At 46.2% G+C, this 17,765-nt stretch overlaps 1 protein-coding gene across 2 annotated transcripts in view; it reads left to right on the top strand.

Moving 5' to 3' along the window:
• The window catches only part of Tecpr2 (tectonin beta-propeller repeat containing 2), a 79,456-nt gene that overhangs the window by 43,806 nt on the left and 17,885 nt on the right, over nt 1-17,765 (top strand). Inside the window, exons 14-17 of one of the 2 annotated variants that reach the window (XM_046453057.2) lie at nt 1,458-1,698; nt 2,391-2,480; nt 4,076-4,309; nt 11,568-11,716. In XM_046453057.2, coding sequence (XP_046309013.1) covers nt 1,458-1,698; nt 2,391-2,480; nt 4,076-4,309; nt 11,568-11,716 — 714 coding nt within the window. The remainder of the gene's footprint in view (nt 1-1,457; nt 1,699-2,390; nt 2,481-4,075; nt 4,310-11,567; nt 11,717-17,765) is intronic. The other variant, XM_046453058.2, reaches the window with a different exon arrangement.

Here is a 17,765-nt window from a genome sequence, read left to right on the forward strand (position 1 = left end):
CAGCGGCTCTGGAGGCTGAGGCAGGAGGATTACAAGTTCAAATCCAGCATCAGTAGGGAGACCTGTTTCAAAATTTAAAAATTAAAAAAGGGCTGGTAAAGCCTGGATGTAATCCCTGGAATCGAAAAAAAGAAGTAGTGTGTGTTGTATTTTCTTTTTGTTTGTTAATTTTTTTTAAATATTTATTTTTAGTTTTCAGTGGACACAACATCTTTGTTTGTATGTGGTGCTGAGGATCGAACCCGGGCCACACGCATGCCAGGCGAGCGCGCTACCACTTGAGCCACATCCCCAGCCCCTTTTGTTTGTTAATTTTTAAGTTTCCTTTAATAAGTAACATCACTCTCAGCATTCATTTTGCGTGACTCCTAGAGGGAGTGAGCATCTGTGCAGGAGTGGATCTCTGTAACTGAACCCAACCTGCAGAACTATGAGAGAAAGTCATGCAGTCATAAAGAACTCACTTTCAGTCACAGCCACCCAACAAGGGAGAAGTCCCCTCAGGGGAAGTGATTGCCTAGAAAAGCATCTCCGGAGGTGTCTGTGCAGATGCTTTCCAGGAATGTTATGGAAGCAAGTTCTGCCTCTGAGCCAGGAGACTTGTAGGTGCCCAGAGGTATCCTGGTTTATGCTGGTGGCTTAGCGTGAATGTTGGTAGTCCTGGTTTAAGACATAAATTACTTCATCCTCTTACTTATAATACTTTTTTAATTCATTATTAGTCTAAATGTTGTATATTATTGTCTATTGGCAACATCTGAATTTAAAAGCAAAATTGTTCTTGCTCATTTTCATTAGAATAAATGACTTAGAATGAGTGGGAAGGAATGCTGTTTCATCACAAAAATAATACACCCTAGTAACTGATCCAAGTAATATGGAAGTATGTAAAATACAATGGAAACATTTTCTTCCACCACTTTCTTTTTATTCTTTCCAGTTGCAAATAACATTAAGATACCTTTTGACCTAATCAAAAAAGCATGGAGGGCTGGGCTGGGCTGGGGCTCAGTGGCAGATGCTTGCCTGGCATGTGCGAGGCCCTGGGTTCCATTCTCAGCACCGCGTATCAATAAATAAAATAAAGGTCCACTGACAATTAAAAAAATTGGAATATAATTTGCTCTAATTCAGTCCCCAGCACTTTCTCCCTCCCCTACTCCCTCCACCCTACTGATCTTTCTAATTTATTTATAGGTTTTTTTGGTTTTGTTTCGTTTTGTTTTTTAGTTAGTGTCCTCCACCACTTTCAATCCCACCCCGAAGCAGTGGCAGTTAGTAGCTTGTTGTTCCACACTCCCAGCCCTCTCACAGACCCCGTATGCACGTGTGCGTTTGGGTGCCTGGCCATCATTACTGGAGATGCAGATGTGCGGATGTGGCAGAACCTTGCTTGGCGGCAGAGCATGTGCTGGCGACTGCGCTGACACAGGTCTTTGCTCTTCTGCCCCTTCCAGGTGAGCATCACGGACTACGTGGTGTTTGACCAGTGCAGCTTATTCCAGACAATTATCCAGGCCACACACTCGGTGGCCACAGCAGCCCAGGCGCCTGTAGAAAAGGTAGCAGACAAACTGCGCCTGGCATTTTGGTCTCAGCAGCTTCAGTGCCAGCCCAGCCTGCTGGGAGTTAACCACAGTGGCGTCTGGATCTGCGCAGGCAAGAATGAGTTCCACGTGGCCAAAGGAAGTCTCTTAGGTGGGCAGATCACTTTGTTTTCAGATTGGCTTGATAGGCAGCTCCAGTTTATTTTATCTAATTAATTAATTTTTTTGTGTGGTGCAGGGATCAAACCCAGAGCCTCCTGCAGAAAAGCTTTTAGATTCCATCTTGAAAGGTAGTGCAGCACCAATGGCATGGAGCTTCTGGCATGGGGGCACTCTGCCTCGTTGATCACCACTCCCCCGTGTTCTGTTTTCAGTGTGTCATTCCTAAAACTTGGACCCATTTTCTAGACATTGTATAATCAGTTTCCTCTTGTAACCTATTGTGATATAAGAAAAGCAAATGATGCCCATTTTTATGTTAATAATTTCACATTTAAAGGGAAACATCTATCCAAGCCCACAGAGCCTAGTAGTGAGAATGGTCCATTTCCTGGAGGGAAATTATCACTCCTATAGGACATACAAGGTACCAGCCAGATCTGTGAGTGAACCCTTTCTTAATAAATTGGCTCTAGCTCCTCCCCCGTTGATCTCCCTGGGCCTCTGCAGACAAGATGGGGCCCAGACTGACCATGTTCATGGAAATGCCCTGGCTCAGACTGTTTAATCCCAGGACAATAGAATCAGCTGTAAGTGGTTTTGTGGGCAGCTATAGTCTAGAACTAAAACTCTGAAATGTTTTCATCTTTTTCTTTCTTTTAATTCATTATTTATTCTTTCCAGGCACTTATTGGAATAATGTCGTTCCCCGGGGGACAGCTTCTGCAACCAAATGGGCCTTTGTGTTGGCTTCTGCTGCTCCCACCAAGGAAGGTGGGTCAGCCTGTAGAGAAATATAGTGCATGGTTTGGTAGTTGAAAAAGTTCAGACTATAGTCTGACCATAGCCCAGTGGGTGAGGAGATGCAGCCATGCAGTTCTTGAAACAGAGGATATGACAGTGTCTCAAGCCAGTAGCCCTGGTAGGTGAACCAAGGGTCTGTGCTGGATAGCCTGCTCAGAAGAGCCTCCAGGGGGTGGTCAAGGTGGCTGAGACTGATGCAGAGTGTCTTTGTGAAGGAGAGACTGTGCAGTGTGGTCACAAGGGCTGGTAGCAGGTCACCCAGCAGCAAATTTCAGGGGCCATAGCTTCTTTGGGCACCTTCCCCATTTGCCCTGGATAATTCTTCTGTTACCTCTAGCAGCCTCTGTCTACCCTGAGTACCACACTCGTGCCCCAATGAAGGGCACAACTCCTGCCGCTTTGTGTCTGTGCAGAACCCATGGCCCCTCACAAAACATGGCTTTGGAGTCAGGAGAAACGGTGCTGCTACCAGATAGCTGGGAGCCCCAGCAGTTAGGTGACGTGTCAGGGCCTCCTCCCAGGGTTGCACTTTGGGTCAGCAAGAAAACACCATAAGTCTATGAATAAGGAGGAAGCAGCGTACTTAGTTCAAGCCATCAGTCTCCAGCATGTGGGTCACTTGGTCAGTGTAATTCGTGCTTACTCACTAGCTTGCTCTGGTCACAGTTCTGCCAGAAATCTCTGAAAATGTTAAGTTGTTCCTGGGTTGGCACAGATTCACTGGGCACAGTGACTGACCTGAGCTGATGGGTGGCAGCTTTCAGTCTCTACTGACCCTCTCCTCATGATGTCATGGGTGTGCTGCAGGCACATTGTCACACTTCCCCGGGAGCTGCCTGGCTCTTCTGCAACTGTTGCACAGACATATGGCAGGCCTTCCCTCAGGTTTTCAAAATTCAATAAATGATCAAACCCCAAAACAAATCTCACCACAGGTTTTAAATAATACTCCACTTTCATACTGTGACTAAGGGTTTAACTTCTTCAGGGATTATTTGCATTTTAAACAGAATCTAAAATCTCACTGAAATGGTAGAGGGACTGAAGGGTCATTTTGAGGCAAGGCTGGAAGGAGGAGATTTCCAGCTTTCCAGGTCTTGTCCTGCTTGGTTAGTAGAAGGGTGGGGACAGCACCTTGGTGCTCTCCTCCTGCAGAACTGCTGCTCCCACTTCTGCAGGGGACTGATGCTGATGCTTTCGGAAAGGTCCTTCCTCTTGGTAAGGTCTGACAGTCTGTTTTTAAAGTCTGTGTTAAAGGCTTCCCAGCCTGATGTAAACGGGAGCCACATTATAGCCTTCATAAAACCTTCTAAGTCCCACTTTCTTTCCATTTCTTTAAAATATCTGAGGCTTGATTTGGCTAACCAGCTGGTCATGGTGTTTTCTCTAACTTAAAGTACATGGAAGCCCCTGCCCTCCTGCCTGGGTGAGTATGGAGTATGAGCCAGCCAGCATCTGCGGACAGTGTCAGGTGTGTGTGCCTGAAGGTAAAGCTGCCTTGTGCATTGAGGGCAGGTGGCTTGTTGCAAACAGGGCACCATCATAGACATGAACCTTTTCCACAGGAAGCTCTTTGTGGCTGTGCCAGAGCAGCAAGGATCTGTGCAGCATCAGCACCCAGAGCCCAGAGAGCCGCCCCTCCACAGTGCAGCTGCCCCCCGACGCTGAGATGAGAGCCTATGCTGCCTGCCGGGATGCGCTGTGGGCCTTGGACAGCCTCGGCCAGGTGTTTATCAGGACGCTATCCAAGAGCTGCCCCACAGGCATGCACTGGACAAGGCTGGACCTTTCCCAGCTAGGTATGACTGTCTTGTCAGTGTGCTTGCTGGATCCCGATTGCCTCAGGGCCCTGAATTTGCCTTGGGTGAATTCTTGGATGTGATTTTCAGGTGCTGGGTTTTAGGAGATTGGTTGGTCACTCTTCCGGATGAAATGGGCCTCTTGATTTTGTGAGGCGGTTCACCCGCTACCCTTGGGTATTCAGAAGTTGCTACTAAGAATTGCGTACAGCAGCACTGTTGGCGCAGCTGCCTCTGTCAGTCTGTCTGAACATGGGTTGTAGCTCTGTGACCTTTAAATCTGGAAAAGGGATGTGCCCTGTGCGTGGACCAATGGCACATTTGTCTGCGCCTCGACATCTGGGAGAGCACCCAGTGCAGAGGCTCTCAGCACGTGTCTAGGGTTCTCATACCCAGGGCAAGAAGATGTGCCACTGACTGCAGCTCTTCTCTGGGCCCAGGAGTTAGAGTAGGCCAAGTAGTATACGGCACAGTTTGCAGATAGTTCATTCATAGTCCATGAAGTACTAAATAAGCCATGACATAAGATCATTCTCTAAGTAAATTCCTGACCAACTAGGAAGTTTGAGTGTGGTTTATATGAAGGTGGAGGCCACAGCAGATGGCTCCCAGGGTGGGGTGCCCTCCCCTGCAGCAAGGGCTCCTGCTGTTGTGCACCCACAACCAGTGTTCTGAATTGGACAAGTGTCCAGTGTCAAGAATACAACCACGGAGACTCACAAAAAAAGAGGATGAGGAAGGAAGTGAGCAAGCAGAGAGGCTGGCTGTCCCTCCTTGCCCAGGCCCTCCTATATGGCAGGGTCTCACTCTTCATAAAGTTGGTGTTGCCCTGAGCAAGCCTGGCCCAGCACAGAGCCACTCTCGCTTTTGGCACCAGGACTCCTACAGGCTGCTGGGTAGAGATCAGGCCCCTGAACGTAATCCGGCTGTTCCTGAAGCAAACCCTGCCACAGCTAGGGATTTTCCAGGGTATTGTGAGTATTTGTGCTTTGGGCTTTCTGGACCTACTGGTCACTTTCTGGCTTTCTGAGAGCCTTTGCCAGACAAGGCTGTAGCTGGTAGTGATCTGAACGCTGGTGCTGCTGTCTGCCCTGGGAAATCTCATCTGTCCAGAGACACACTGGTCCTTAGCCCTTCTCTAGTCATCCTTACCAGGCCCATTGGGAGAGGTGCTAGTTCCTCTGGAGGTAGAGCTGGGGGAAGCCATGCTCATTTGCACACTTTGGGTCAGGAATGAAACTATTTCACCAACATCACCCCCACCTGGCTCCTCCAAGGGAAGGCCATCACACTGCAAAGGGGTGCACATCGAGGGGGCATCATGCAGGTGCCACGCCATTGCAGCCCACTCTGCCTGGGCCTTCCATCCCCACATGGCCCCTGCCTGCCCCTGGTTCAGTCTAGTCCTGCTAGCCGTGCTAGGGTGTTCCGGTCTCTGAGGTGTGCATTTGGGCTTCCTGGGAATGTGACCACTCTTTGCAGAGGAGAATCCTAGGTTCAGCAGGATTGAGTCTCAACTTAGGAGGGAGAGGAAGCAAGAACAAGACAAGGACGGGATGCAGCTCAGCTGGTAGAGTGCTTGCCTCGCATGCACATGGCCCTGGGTTCAATCCTTAGCACCAAAAAAAAAAAAAAAAAAGACAAGCCTGAGTCTAGGATGTGTTGGCCCTGTGGTGTTTCATAGGTGCTCTCTGAGGGCTGGATGCGTGAATAGAAAGCAGGACATAGTGGCAGACACAGTGCCAGCTGTGTGCAGAGAGCTGGGCCCTAGGCAAGCTACTCTTCACCTTCAAAGATGACGCTGTCTCGTCTTTCTAATGGGAACAGGAGCCACCACCTCACCCCACACCACCCAGAGGTGATCCAGCAAGAGTCCCATCTAAGTGTGAGCTTTCTTGGCATCACAACTTACTGGGGAACACTCTCAAGCCCTCAGTATTGGGCTGATCCTTGGACTGCTGGGTGCACAGTCAGATGGCTGGGCTTGCACCACTGGGCAAGCAGTTGATTCCAGCATCCTATGTTGAAAAGCTCTGCCATTTTTAGTCTATCTAGCTTTCAGCTTTAGATCTTATTCATTTATTAGGTTATTTGGTTGATGCTGGAATGACGAACAGACTCCTTGCACCACTTTCTCATATTTTTTTTTTTTAATTTATTTTAGTTCTTGGCAGACACAACATCTTTGTATGTGGTGCTGAGGATCGAACCCGGGCCGCACGCATGCCAGGCGAGCGTGCCACCGCTTGAGCCACATCCCCAGCCCCCACCACTTTCTCATAAACCTGAGGAGCACGGCAGTCTAGAGTCGGTAGATTTTCTGCTGGAGCAGGGCAGGGCAACAGGGCGCAGTGGGAGGGGTGCTGGCCTTCACCCGGCTGGCAGACCAGGGCACCAGGTGTCCTCTTACAAGGTCCACTCCAGGCATGTCTGTGCAGCCATGGGGAGAAGAGGTGGATCAGGAGAGCTTTGAAAACATTTGTTTAAGTTAGGGATTTCAGATTCTGAGGTGGGGTCAGTTCTCTGCCCAGGACCCCACATCTGATGTCCTTGGCAGGTGTCTTCAGGCAACATTGACTAGTGCAGCGTTGTCTGGTCAGCACTAATGTGCCTGGGCTACTCCTCTGGGATGAGCTGCGATGCAGCATTGTGCTATAAATGCCAGCCCTGGGGTGCCGTGGCAGTGAAGGGACCGTGGCCTTTTCAGGACCAACTCTGCCTTTGAGGATTCTGTTCAGTGTCAAACTGATCCTTCCCAAACTTGTTTGGTTTTTGTTCTTGTTGTTTTGTTTTGTTTTTTCTTTTTCTTTTTTTTTTTTAGAACAATACATTGTCTTTATTTTATTTTATTTTTTTAAAGAGAGAAAGAGAGACAGAATTTTTTAATATTTATTTTTTAGTTTTCGGCAGACACAACATCTTTGTTTGTATGTGGTGCTAAGGATCGAACCCAGGCCGCACGCACGCCAGGCGAGCGCGCTACTGCTTGAGCCACATCCCCAGCCCCTTGTTTTGTTTTTTCTGATTTCACTCTACTCCCACTGAATTCTGAAGGGAAGAGCAGAGTCTGGTCTGTCTGTTTGCTCATTTGCTTTGTGCAGTGCTAGGGATCAAATCCAGGGCGGCATGCATGCTAGCCAAGCATGCCACTGAGCCGTGCCCCCAGCTGGGCAGAGCCCTCTTGAGCAGTTTCTGCTTCACCACTGAACAGTCCAGCCAGCGGTGGTCGTTCCTTCTGCCTCAAAGACTCTCCCATGCTATCTGGCCCTCTCCTCCCATCCTCCCACAGTCACTATTGGAGCCCCCTCCTGACAGGACTGGAGGACTGCAGTATCCACCCAGAGCACCAAGTATGCCCACTTCCTCCCATGCGGCCAGCACTGTCTTCCTAAAACACAGTTCAGGTGGTGTTGCCCTCAGTGTCAAATGGCTCCACAGTGCCACCTGAATAAAGCTGTCATGGCTGAGATGGCACCCAAGCCCTCAAAATTGATCCTGACCTGCCCCACCCAGCCTCTTGCCACTGCCCCGCTGACGCCCTCACTGTGAGCACTGCCTTGCCTGCTGTTGGCTTCTCTCTGGGGCCTAGAGTGCCCCTCCCTGGACTTTCCTGCCTTTGCCTCTTCCTTCAGGACTCAGCTGAGATTGCCACCTGACCCTGAACTTGCCTCAGTCGGGGTCCCCACCTTGACACTTCCCCACAGTGTTCCCTGAGCACTCTGCTGCTGCCTCTGGTGCCGCAGTCATTTGAGTCCACCTTGCTATTTTCGTTAGCCATCTGCTCATGGAAGACAGAGGCTTTGTAGGCAGGGACCAAATGCTTGACCACAGTATATACCCAGTAAGATTTTTAAATGGCAGAAAGTAGTATTTACAACTCCATTTCTAAGTAATTTTGGGTTATGCAATTTGATCCTGTATTTGGCCTTATACTGGTAATAAAAGTAAAACACAGTACACATCTGTAATCCTAGCTCCTTGATAGGCTGAAGCAAAAAAGTCAAAAAATTGAGGCCACTCTGGACAGCTTAGTGACACCCTGTCTCTAAATTTTAATAAGGGGACTGGGGATGTGGCTCAGTTGATAGGGTGCTTGCCTAACGTTTGTGAGGCCCTGGGTTCAATCCCAAGCACCACAAAAATAATAATAATAATAATAATAATAATAATAATAATAATAATAAATTAATTAACCAACCCAGCTGAAATGCAGGTACAAGCTGCCATCACATGCGGTTAGTCTGGGGGTTAATGGGACTCCCACCTCTTGTGAAGGATCCCCACTTTTGCTCCAAGTTGCCCTCAGCCTGCCCAGGGCACAAGGCGAAAGCAGCTGTCTGGAAAGACAATTTGCACATCCTCTTCTCTTTTTTGTATTTTTTAATTGTAGATGGACACAATACCTTTATATTATTTATTTATTTTTATGTGGTGCTGAGGATGGAACCCAATACCTCGTACCTACAAGTTGCTCAGCCACTGAGCCATAGCCACAGCCCCAGGCAGTGTCTTTCTGATGTCCACCCTTGCTCTGCTGCTTCACCACCTGGGTACCTGTAGGAGGGAAAAGCTGGAAGGGCACATGCTGCACTTCTGGAGTAAAGTGCCTCATCACTTCTGCTCATAGCCCATTACCGAACCAGTCACCATCCTAGTCACCACTGCTGCCCTGCTGGATTCTGGGGAATGTGAAGGAGCCCCAGAGGGTTTTGGGAGGGAGCAGGCTCTGGCACATATCCCTGTGGAACAGACTATGAATGTCATGCACTCTCTGAGAGGTAAAACCTGCAGAAAAACCCTCCATTAAACTTCTTTTTTCTTCCTGACTCTAGTGCAGAACAGGCTGGTCTGCACACCGCAGTACATATTCCAGCATGTTCACCTTGTCCTGTGGACTCTCTGTGTCCTCCTGGCAGTATTATTTACTGCCACCTGAGCACCTGGCCCAGTGCATTCCTGTTGTGTGTGATTAGCATACCAAGCTACTGCCTGGAGCTCCAGGGGCAGGTTGAAGGCTCGGTAGCTGGAATAGTCCCTGTAGGTGAGCTTATGGTTTACTGGCATCATGATGACCTGTGGCAAGCTTCCCATAGGGTAGCTGGTGTGTTGTGGTGCAATCTTGTGAGCCATCACCCATGCCAGTGTTGGCTGTGCAATAGGGGCACCGTCCTCAGGCTGCTAGGCCCCACCCAGCCCCAATGCTAGCTGGACTGGCCACACACCGTTTTACCATGCACTGAACTTAGAATGAGCTGTTGAATTAAGGTTTCACATAAAAGAAGTTAAGAAAATGAAAAATCAAGCCATAGGTTAGATTCACACTCCATGTATCTGGCAAAAACTTGTATCCAGAATATAGAAAGACCTCCTCTATCTGTCTAATCAGAATACACTGTAATTAATTAAATGTGCAGAAGATTTGAATAAGCATTTTACAAAAGAAGATAGCCCACGTGCATAGTAGAAGATTCGGGGTGGGGGAGAGGGTTATGCGCGTGTGTTGCTGGGGATTGAACTCAGCGAGCTCTATCACTGAGCTGTATCTCCAGCCCTTTTTATGTTTTATCCTGAGACAATGTTTAGGTAAGTTGCCTAGGTTGGCCTCAACTTGGAATCTTCCTGCCTCAGCCTCAGCTGGGATTACAGGTGTGTGCCACTGCACCCAGCTCTCAACCTCTTGGTTGGTTAGCAGAGAAACATAAATTGAAGCTAAGATAAGACACAACTTCACCCCCACTAGAAGGCTGTGATGAAGAAGGTGCCAGAACCAAATGTTAGTGAGAGCACAGGCAACCAGAATTTGCACACTCTGCTAGTGGGCATGTAAAATGGTACTTACATTGGGAAAACTGGCTTTTTCTTTTAAAATGAGACGTTCATCCAACATATGGCCTAGCAACACCTAGATCATTTATTCAGGAAAAATACATGTTCACACACACAAACAAAAATCCACTTTCTACAAGAATAATTTTAGCAGTTCTATTTCTACCAGCAAAATGTGGATATAGCCAATGTCCACCACTAGGTGGATGGAGGAGCTAAGGTATGTACGTACATGGAGTGCCCTCAGCAGCAGAGCGAGGTGAGCAAGGCTGAGGCTCGCTCACATTCTAGCACATACACTCCGGCTCTGCTTTTGTGAACTGCTAGGACAGACCACGCTTACCTCTGGTATAGAGATCTGTTTAGTGTGTCCAGGGCAGAGAACATTGACAGGAAGGGACCTTAGAGAACTTGGGGGTGATTAAAATGTTCCACATCTTGATGGTATAGGTTACTGGGGTTGTTTGTGGAAACAGATGGGACACAGATGCTGCATGTCTGTGTATTTTGTTGTGTGAAGCCTAAGAGGTCAGAAGTGACTGTTGTAGAGAAGTCAAGCTGACTCAAGTTCAAAGGGGGTCCAGCCTTGGCCTCCAGACTGAGTCACCTTCTAGACTGGCAATCCCAGGCAAACTTCTCTCTGTAAAAGCCTGGCTGGCCTCCTGCATGAACTTGGACAATAATAAGTGTGATCTTGGCTGTGAGGTTTGAAATGAGAGCCCATCCTGTAGTGGCTGTTCAGTAACTATTAGCAGTGGCACATTTTTGCCACATAAACTTTAATTTTCTTTCTTTTTTTTTTTTTTTTTTTGTGTGTGTGTGTGTGTAATGCTGGGGATGGAACCCAGGGCCTTATGCTAGGCAAGTTCTCTACCACTGAGCTCCACTCCCAGCCTAATGCTTTTTTAAAGGCGCCTCCCATTTCTTTTCAGCTTATAATCAGTTTAATTAACAGAGAAATATAAACATGAAGATTCCTTAGGAGATGTAGATAGTCATTTCTAATTTGAGTCAAGGCTATCAGTAAATATGAGTTCCCTTCCCCGACTCCAGACTTTACTGGCAGTAGTAATCTAATGGTGGAACTTGTGCTGAAATGTTATCCCAGCCTGTGGTGGCTGTGCACTATGATGGCAGCACTGTGATTAATTTGCTCACAGCCTAGAAGGGATACCATGTGGCACCAGGCAGATGGCAGGGCAGCTAGGGCCTTCCTGACTCCCCTCGTTATGATGTTCTCAGACCCAGCCAAGTCTACACACCCAACATGGAAGAGCTGCAGCAGGTCAAAGGACATGCACCTGAGTCCAACCAAAGTGTAGCCTCTTTTCTTCCTTTGAAGTATAAAATCAAAGTTCATAGATGAAATGAAATGTGAGCCATTTCACAGGAGTAATTATAGTATGTGTACTCTTTCTCTGTTTGTCTACAGGAGCCATAAAACTGACGAGCTTGGCATGTGGAAGTCAGCACATCTGGGCCTGTGATTCCAGGGGTGGAGTTTACTTCCGTGTAGGCACCCAGCCTCTGAATCCCAGTCTGATGCTCCCAGCCTGGATCATGATTGAACCACCTGTCCAGGTAAGCCAAGTTAACCAGTAGGAACCTGCACCTTAGTAAGATGAAGCCGTCAGGATGCACTTACTGGAGAAAGGACCACAGCTGCCCTTGCAGCACATAGTGAGAGAGGTCAGCACTCTTGCTGCCTTGATCATTGCCACTCCCAGCTGGGAGTTTGATGGGTGACGTTTAGGGCTGAATAGATTATTCTTTAATAATTAAAAATAGATTATTTTTTAAATCAAGCAAACCCAAAAGTATAAAGGTGGAGGTAAAAGTCACCTAAAATGTTGCTACAGGGAGATCCACATTTTGCAAGTGCTCTCCTGGTCTCAGACCCTTCTTTCCTGTCCGCCCGCCCTTTGCCACTTTCACTTTACACTACGTTTGATGTCAGTTTGTTCTCTCGCCTTTTCCACCAGCTAAGTCACAAGCGGAGTCTGATTTTAGCACAGATTCAGTTATGCTAAGGGCCTGATGAATGTACTTCCTGTGCTAAGCGTATTTCTGTTAAGATTTATAATTACAGGTTGTGACTTAGTGAAAGTCATTTTGTCTGACCCCTGCTAGTGCCCATTTGGAGTCCACAGAATTTGTGGAGGTCCCATGTTGGTAGTCCTGGTCACAGGGAGGTGCCATGTCCTTGCTGGGGTCCTCCCTACCTCACAGGGCTGTGGAAGTGAGTAGAAGGGTGCAGGGCACAGGTAAGGAATGCAGCACACACCAGCTGCCCACGCACAGTGGGGGCAGTCCACCTGCAGAGAGGGGCACTTCATAGCTGCTTGCTCAGCACTCTTGGTGCATGGTGGTGAGGGCAGGCAAGCTTGCCTGTAGTCAATTCCATAGTTGTCCTGGGGACACTATGAGTTTATTCCTGTTTTCCTTCTAACAGTTTTATGTTATTTTAAAAAAAATTTTTTTTAGTTGTCAGTGGACTTTATTTATTTATATGTGGTGCTGAGAATCAAACCCAGTGCCTCACACAAGCTAGGCAAGCGCTCTACCACTGAGCCCCAGCCCTGTGTTATTTCTTTTTAAGAGTTATAATTCATCTCTTACAGTATTCAACCCTATGATTTTAGTGCATTCACGGCGTGCAGTGATCACCGCTGTCAACTCCAGAACATCTTCATCACCCCAAAAAGAAACCCCTTACTAATTGGTAGTCACCACCTTTTTCCTGGAGCCCTTAGCCCCCTCTTCTCACCATGGCTGCTACTGTTTCCCATCCCCGTGGCTTTCCCTGCTCCCCACGCTGCGTGTGGATGGAGTCCTGCGGTGCGTGGCCTTTTCCCTCACGGCTTGGACTTGGCGTTGTGGTTTCAGCTCACCCGTGCTGTAGCACCTCTCAGTTTTTCTTCCCTTCTCGTGACTGAACAGTGTCCCTTTAGCAGACACACCACATTTTGTTGATTCATTCACCAATTGACGACCTTCTAGTTGTTTCTGCTTTTCAGCTATTGTGAATACTGCTGCTGTGAACTTTGTGTACAAATCTTTGGGAGGACGTATGTTTTCAGTTCAGCTGAGCATATGCCTATAAGTGGAATTGTAGTGTCATCTGGTAATTCTGTTTGGCTTCTTAAGGAGATGCCCAGTTGTCTTCCACAGTGATTCTGCCATTTTACATTCTACCAGCAACATACGAGGGTTCCAGTTTTCCTACATTCTCACCCTCAAATTTTTTTCTCTTTTCATTTCATGTTAGCCACCTTCATGGGTGTGAGATGGTATCTCATTGTGGTTTTGGTTTACATTTACCTAAAGACCAGTGACAGTAAGCTTCTTTTCCCACGTTAGTTGGCCATTGGCATATTTTCTCTCAGGAACTGTGTATCTGAGTGCTCTGCTCACTCTCCCTTCTGTCATCCTTTTCAGTCGGTCACAGGAGCTCTGTATGTTCTGGATGTTTCCCTCCCTCCCCGCCTGTGCCTTGTCTGTCTGCTTTCTTTATGATGTCCTTTGATGCACAAATGTCTTAAATGTGCTGGGCACTTTGGCACATGCCTGTAATCCCAGTGGCTCAGGACACTAAAACAGGAGGATCGCCAGTTTCAGCAAAAGCGAAGCACTAAGCAACTCAGTGAGACCCTGTCTCTAAATAAAATACAAAATAGGGGTGGGGATGCCGATCAGTGGTCGAGTGCCCCTGAGTTCAATCCCTGGTACCAAAAAAAAAAAAAGTTTTAAATGTTTATTTTTTTCCTTTGGTTCCTTGTGCTTTTGGTGTGATATTTAAGAACTGTTTCCTATTCCAAAGTCATGTTTTGTTTTAGAAGTTTGTGGTTTTAGCTCTTATGTGTAGGCTTCTTGTTCGTTTGGAGTTGCTGTTGGCATGTGCCGTGGGACGGGCATCCGGGTTCATTCTTTCACATGTGCACATGCAGTGTACTGACATCAGCTACGGAAAGGACCATTGTGCCCATTAAATCACGTGGAACCCTTGCCAGGCAGCAGGTGATCGCTGGGTAGCAAGTAGGGCAGTGCCTGGGCTCTGCTCTGCTGCAGTGACCTGTGCCTCCTGCTCACATGCGTACCTGGTTGTCATTTTCAAGTCAGGGAGTATACATCCTTCAACTTTTTATCTTTGAAGATTGTTTCAAAAGTGCCTTTTCAGGGCTGAGGCTGTAACTCAGTTACAGTGCCTAGCATGTGTAAGGCCCTGGGTTTCATCCCCAGCACCACGTAAAACTAAATAAATAAAATAAAGGTATTGTGTCTATCTACAACTAAAAATATGTTTTTTAGAGTATGTGTCAATTTCTATAAAAAAATACCAACTGAGAGTTTTATAGGAATTGTGTTGAATCTGTCAATCAATTTGGGAAGTGTTTCCATCTTACATTTATTAAATCTTTCAACCCACAAACATGGGATGTCTTTCCATTTATTTAGATCTTCATTTGTTTCATTCAGTAATGTCTTAGAGTTTTCAGAGTACATGTTTGATACTTTTTTTGTATCAGGGATTGAACCCAGGGGCACCACTGAGCCACATCCCCAGCCCCTTTTTATATTTTACTTAGAGACAGGGTCTCATTAAATTGCTTAGGGCCTCACTAGGTTGCTGAGGCTGGCTTTGAACTCTCAATCCTCCTGCCTCAGCCTCCTGAGCCATTGGGATTACAGGCATGTGTCACCATACCTGGCACTGTTTTATACTTGTTTTTTGTTTGTTTGTTTGTTTGTTTTTGGTTTTATTTTTTAAAGAGAGAGGGAGGAGAGAGAGAGAGAATTTTTAATATTTATTTTTCAGCTTTCAGTGGACACAACATCTTTATTTTATTTTTATGTAGTGCTGAGGATCCAACCCAGTGCCCCATGCATGCCAGGTGAGCGTGTAATCGCTTGAGCCACATCCCCAGCCCTATACTTGTTTTGTTAACATTTTTCCTACATCATTTATTTTTTTTATGCTATTATAAATGGAATTGTTTTCTTTGTTTCAGTTTCAGATTGTCCATTGCTAGTATAGGTTTTTGTATATTGACCTTGTGTCTGGAAACTGTACTAAACTTTCTAGATTTTATTTTATTTATTTATTTATTTATTTATTTATTTTAGAGAGAAAGAGAGAGAGAAAAAGAGAGAGAATTTTTAATGTTTATTTTTTAGTTTTCGGCGGACACAACATCTTTTGTTTGTGGTGCTGAGGATCGAACCCAGGCCGCACGCATGCCAGGCGAGCACACTACCGCTTGAGCCACATCCCCAGCCCACGTTCTAGATTTTAGTGTTTTTTATTTGTTTGTTTGTTTGTTTTCTTATGGTGCTCGGGATTGAACCCAGGGACTTGTGCGTGTGAGGCAAGCAGTCTATCAGCTGAGTTGTATCCCCAGCCCTAAATTTTAATAGTTTTTTAATACACTCCTTAGAATTTCTAGTATACAGAGTCATATTTTAAAACCAGCCATAGTAATGGGGCTGGGGATTGGCTCAAGTGGTAGCGCGCTCGCCTGGCATACGTGCGGCCTGGGTTCGATTCTCAGCACCACGTACAAAGATGTTGTGCCCGCCGAAAACTTAAAAAAAAAATAAATGTTAAAAAACTTCTCTCTCTCTCTCACACACTCTCTCTTTAAAAAAAAGAAAAAAGAAAACCAGCCATAGTGGTACATACTTGTAATCCCAGAGACTTAGGAGGCTGAAGCAAGAAGATCGAGAGTTCCAGGCCAGCCTCAGGAACTTAGCAAGACCCTGCCTCAAAATTAAAAGAAAAGGGGGGCAGAGGGGATGGGACTGTAGTTCAGTGGTAGGCCCTAGGGCAGTCTCTAATACCACACACATACACACACAAAAAAAAAATTGATATTGTCCATAAATAGAGATAATTTTAACTTCTTTTCCTTTGTGGCTTTCATTTCATTGTCTTGCCTAGTTCTTCTGTCTAGAACTTCCTGCTCAATATTGAAAAGAAGCAGCAAGAGTGGATGTCCTTGTCTTATTTCTTATCTCAGGAGAAAATCATGCAGTCTTTTGCCATTAAATGTTAGCTGTATGGTTTTGTTTATTGAAGTTCCCTTCAATTCCTGGTTTGTTGAGAAAAGGAACTGACTTTTGTCAAATGCTTCTTCTTTTTTTTAATGGTATTGGGGTTTGAATCCAGAGACTTAGACTTGCATATAACTCATCAGGCACTGAGCTACATCCCCATCCTTTTTTTTTTTTTTTTTTTTTTTTTTGAGACAGGTTGCATTGAGTTGTTCAGGCTATCCTTAAACTTGAACTTGTGATTCTCCTGCCTTAGCTTCCCAAAAAGCTAGGATTACGTTGTGTGCCACCACACCTGGCTTTTTCTTTGTCTATTGAGATTATCACGTGGGGTTTTCCCTTCATTAATATGATGTATCATATTGATTGTTACATGTTGAACCATAAACCACATTTTCATTCCTGGGATACATCCTACTTGACTATGGTGCACACCCTGGTCAAGCTGTGGACCTGGTCTACTCAGGCCTTCCTGAGGAGGGTCTTTACTCCCACAGTCATGAGGGACAATGATCTTTGGTTTCCTCTTTTCCTCATGGGTTTATCCAGATTTGGTATTAGGGCAGTTCTGGGCTCATAAAATACATTGATATCAGTGTCCCTTCCTCTGCTGGTTTCTGGAAGAGTTTGTGAGGATTGGGGTTGATTCATTTTAAGCATTATTAGAATTTCTCAGTGTTTCCATGTAGACTGAGGCTTTTCTTTGTGGGAAGTTTCTGTTTTTAGTTACTGATTCAGTCTTTTTGCTATTTCTTTTGTTTCAATATGAGCAGCTTCTGTTTTTTCAGGAATTTGTTCATTTCTTCTGTTTTCTGATTTATTGGTGTTCACTTGCTTATAGTATTCTCATAATCCTTTTTATTTTGATAAGATGGATAGTAACATCCCTTCTTTTATTTTTGATTTTAAAAATTTAAGTCTTTAGTTTTTTATTTTGAGAAGGGTCTTACTATGTTGCTAAGGCTGGTCTCAAACTTTCAATCCTCTTGCCTCAGCCTCCCAAGCCACCAGGATCACAGGTATGCGCCACTGGAGCCAGCTCTTTTCTTTTTCTTAATCCAGCCACAGGGTTTGTCAATTTTTGTTGATCTTTTCAAAAAACCGTCTTTTGGTTTGACTTTGTCCCATTTTTCTGTGTCTCATCTATTTCCACTCTAATCTTTGCTGTTTCTTGCACACTTTCTATGCACAGTGCTTTGCTTGATAGTGGCATTCCCCTGATAACTCTAAGCATAGGTCATGATTGTGTGAGACCATGGGAACATGGTGCTATGGAGAACATGTGGCATGGCAGAGCCACGCTAGGGTATGTCGGGAGCTGGTTTGCAGAGTGTACTGTGGCAGAGAGCATTGTCGAGCGGTTGCTTCATGCTTGTGCCTTGCCTCACGCCTTCCCCAACAAGCCAAAGGCCAGGACGCAGGAGACTAGAACAGGCAGGGTCTGCAGGCCACAGTGGGGCTGGGGCCACCCTGTCCTCTGTTATATGCACCTCTGTGCAACCAAGGAGCCACAGGGGCACCTAGCAGTGGGTTTATAATGAGGGCATTTCTGTTCCTATCTCCACTAGATTCTAGAATA

Source organism: Marmota monax, unplaced genomic scaffold (assembly GCF_021218885.2).
Source record: "Marmota monax isolate L192 unplaced genomic scaffold, Marmota_monax_Labrador192_F-V1.1 WCK01_AAM20220418_F8-fsc00190, whole genome shotgun sequence".
NCBI lineage: Eukaryota > Metazoa > Chordata > Mammalia > Rodentia > Sciuridae > Marmota > Marmota monax.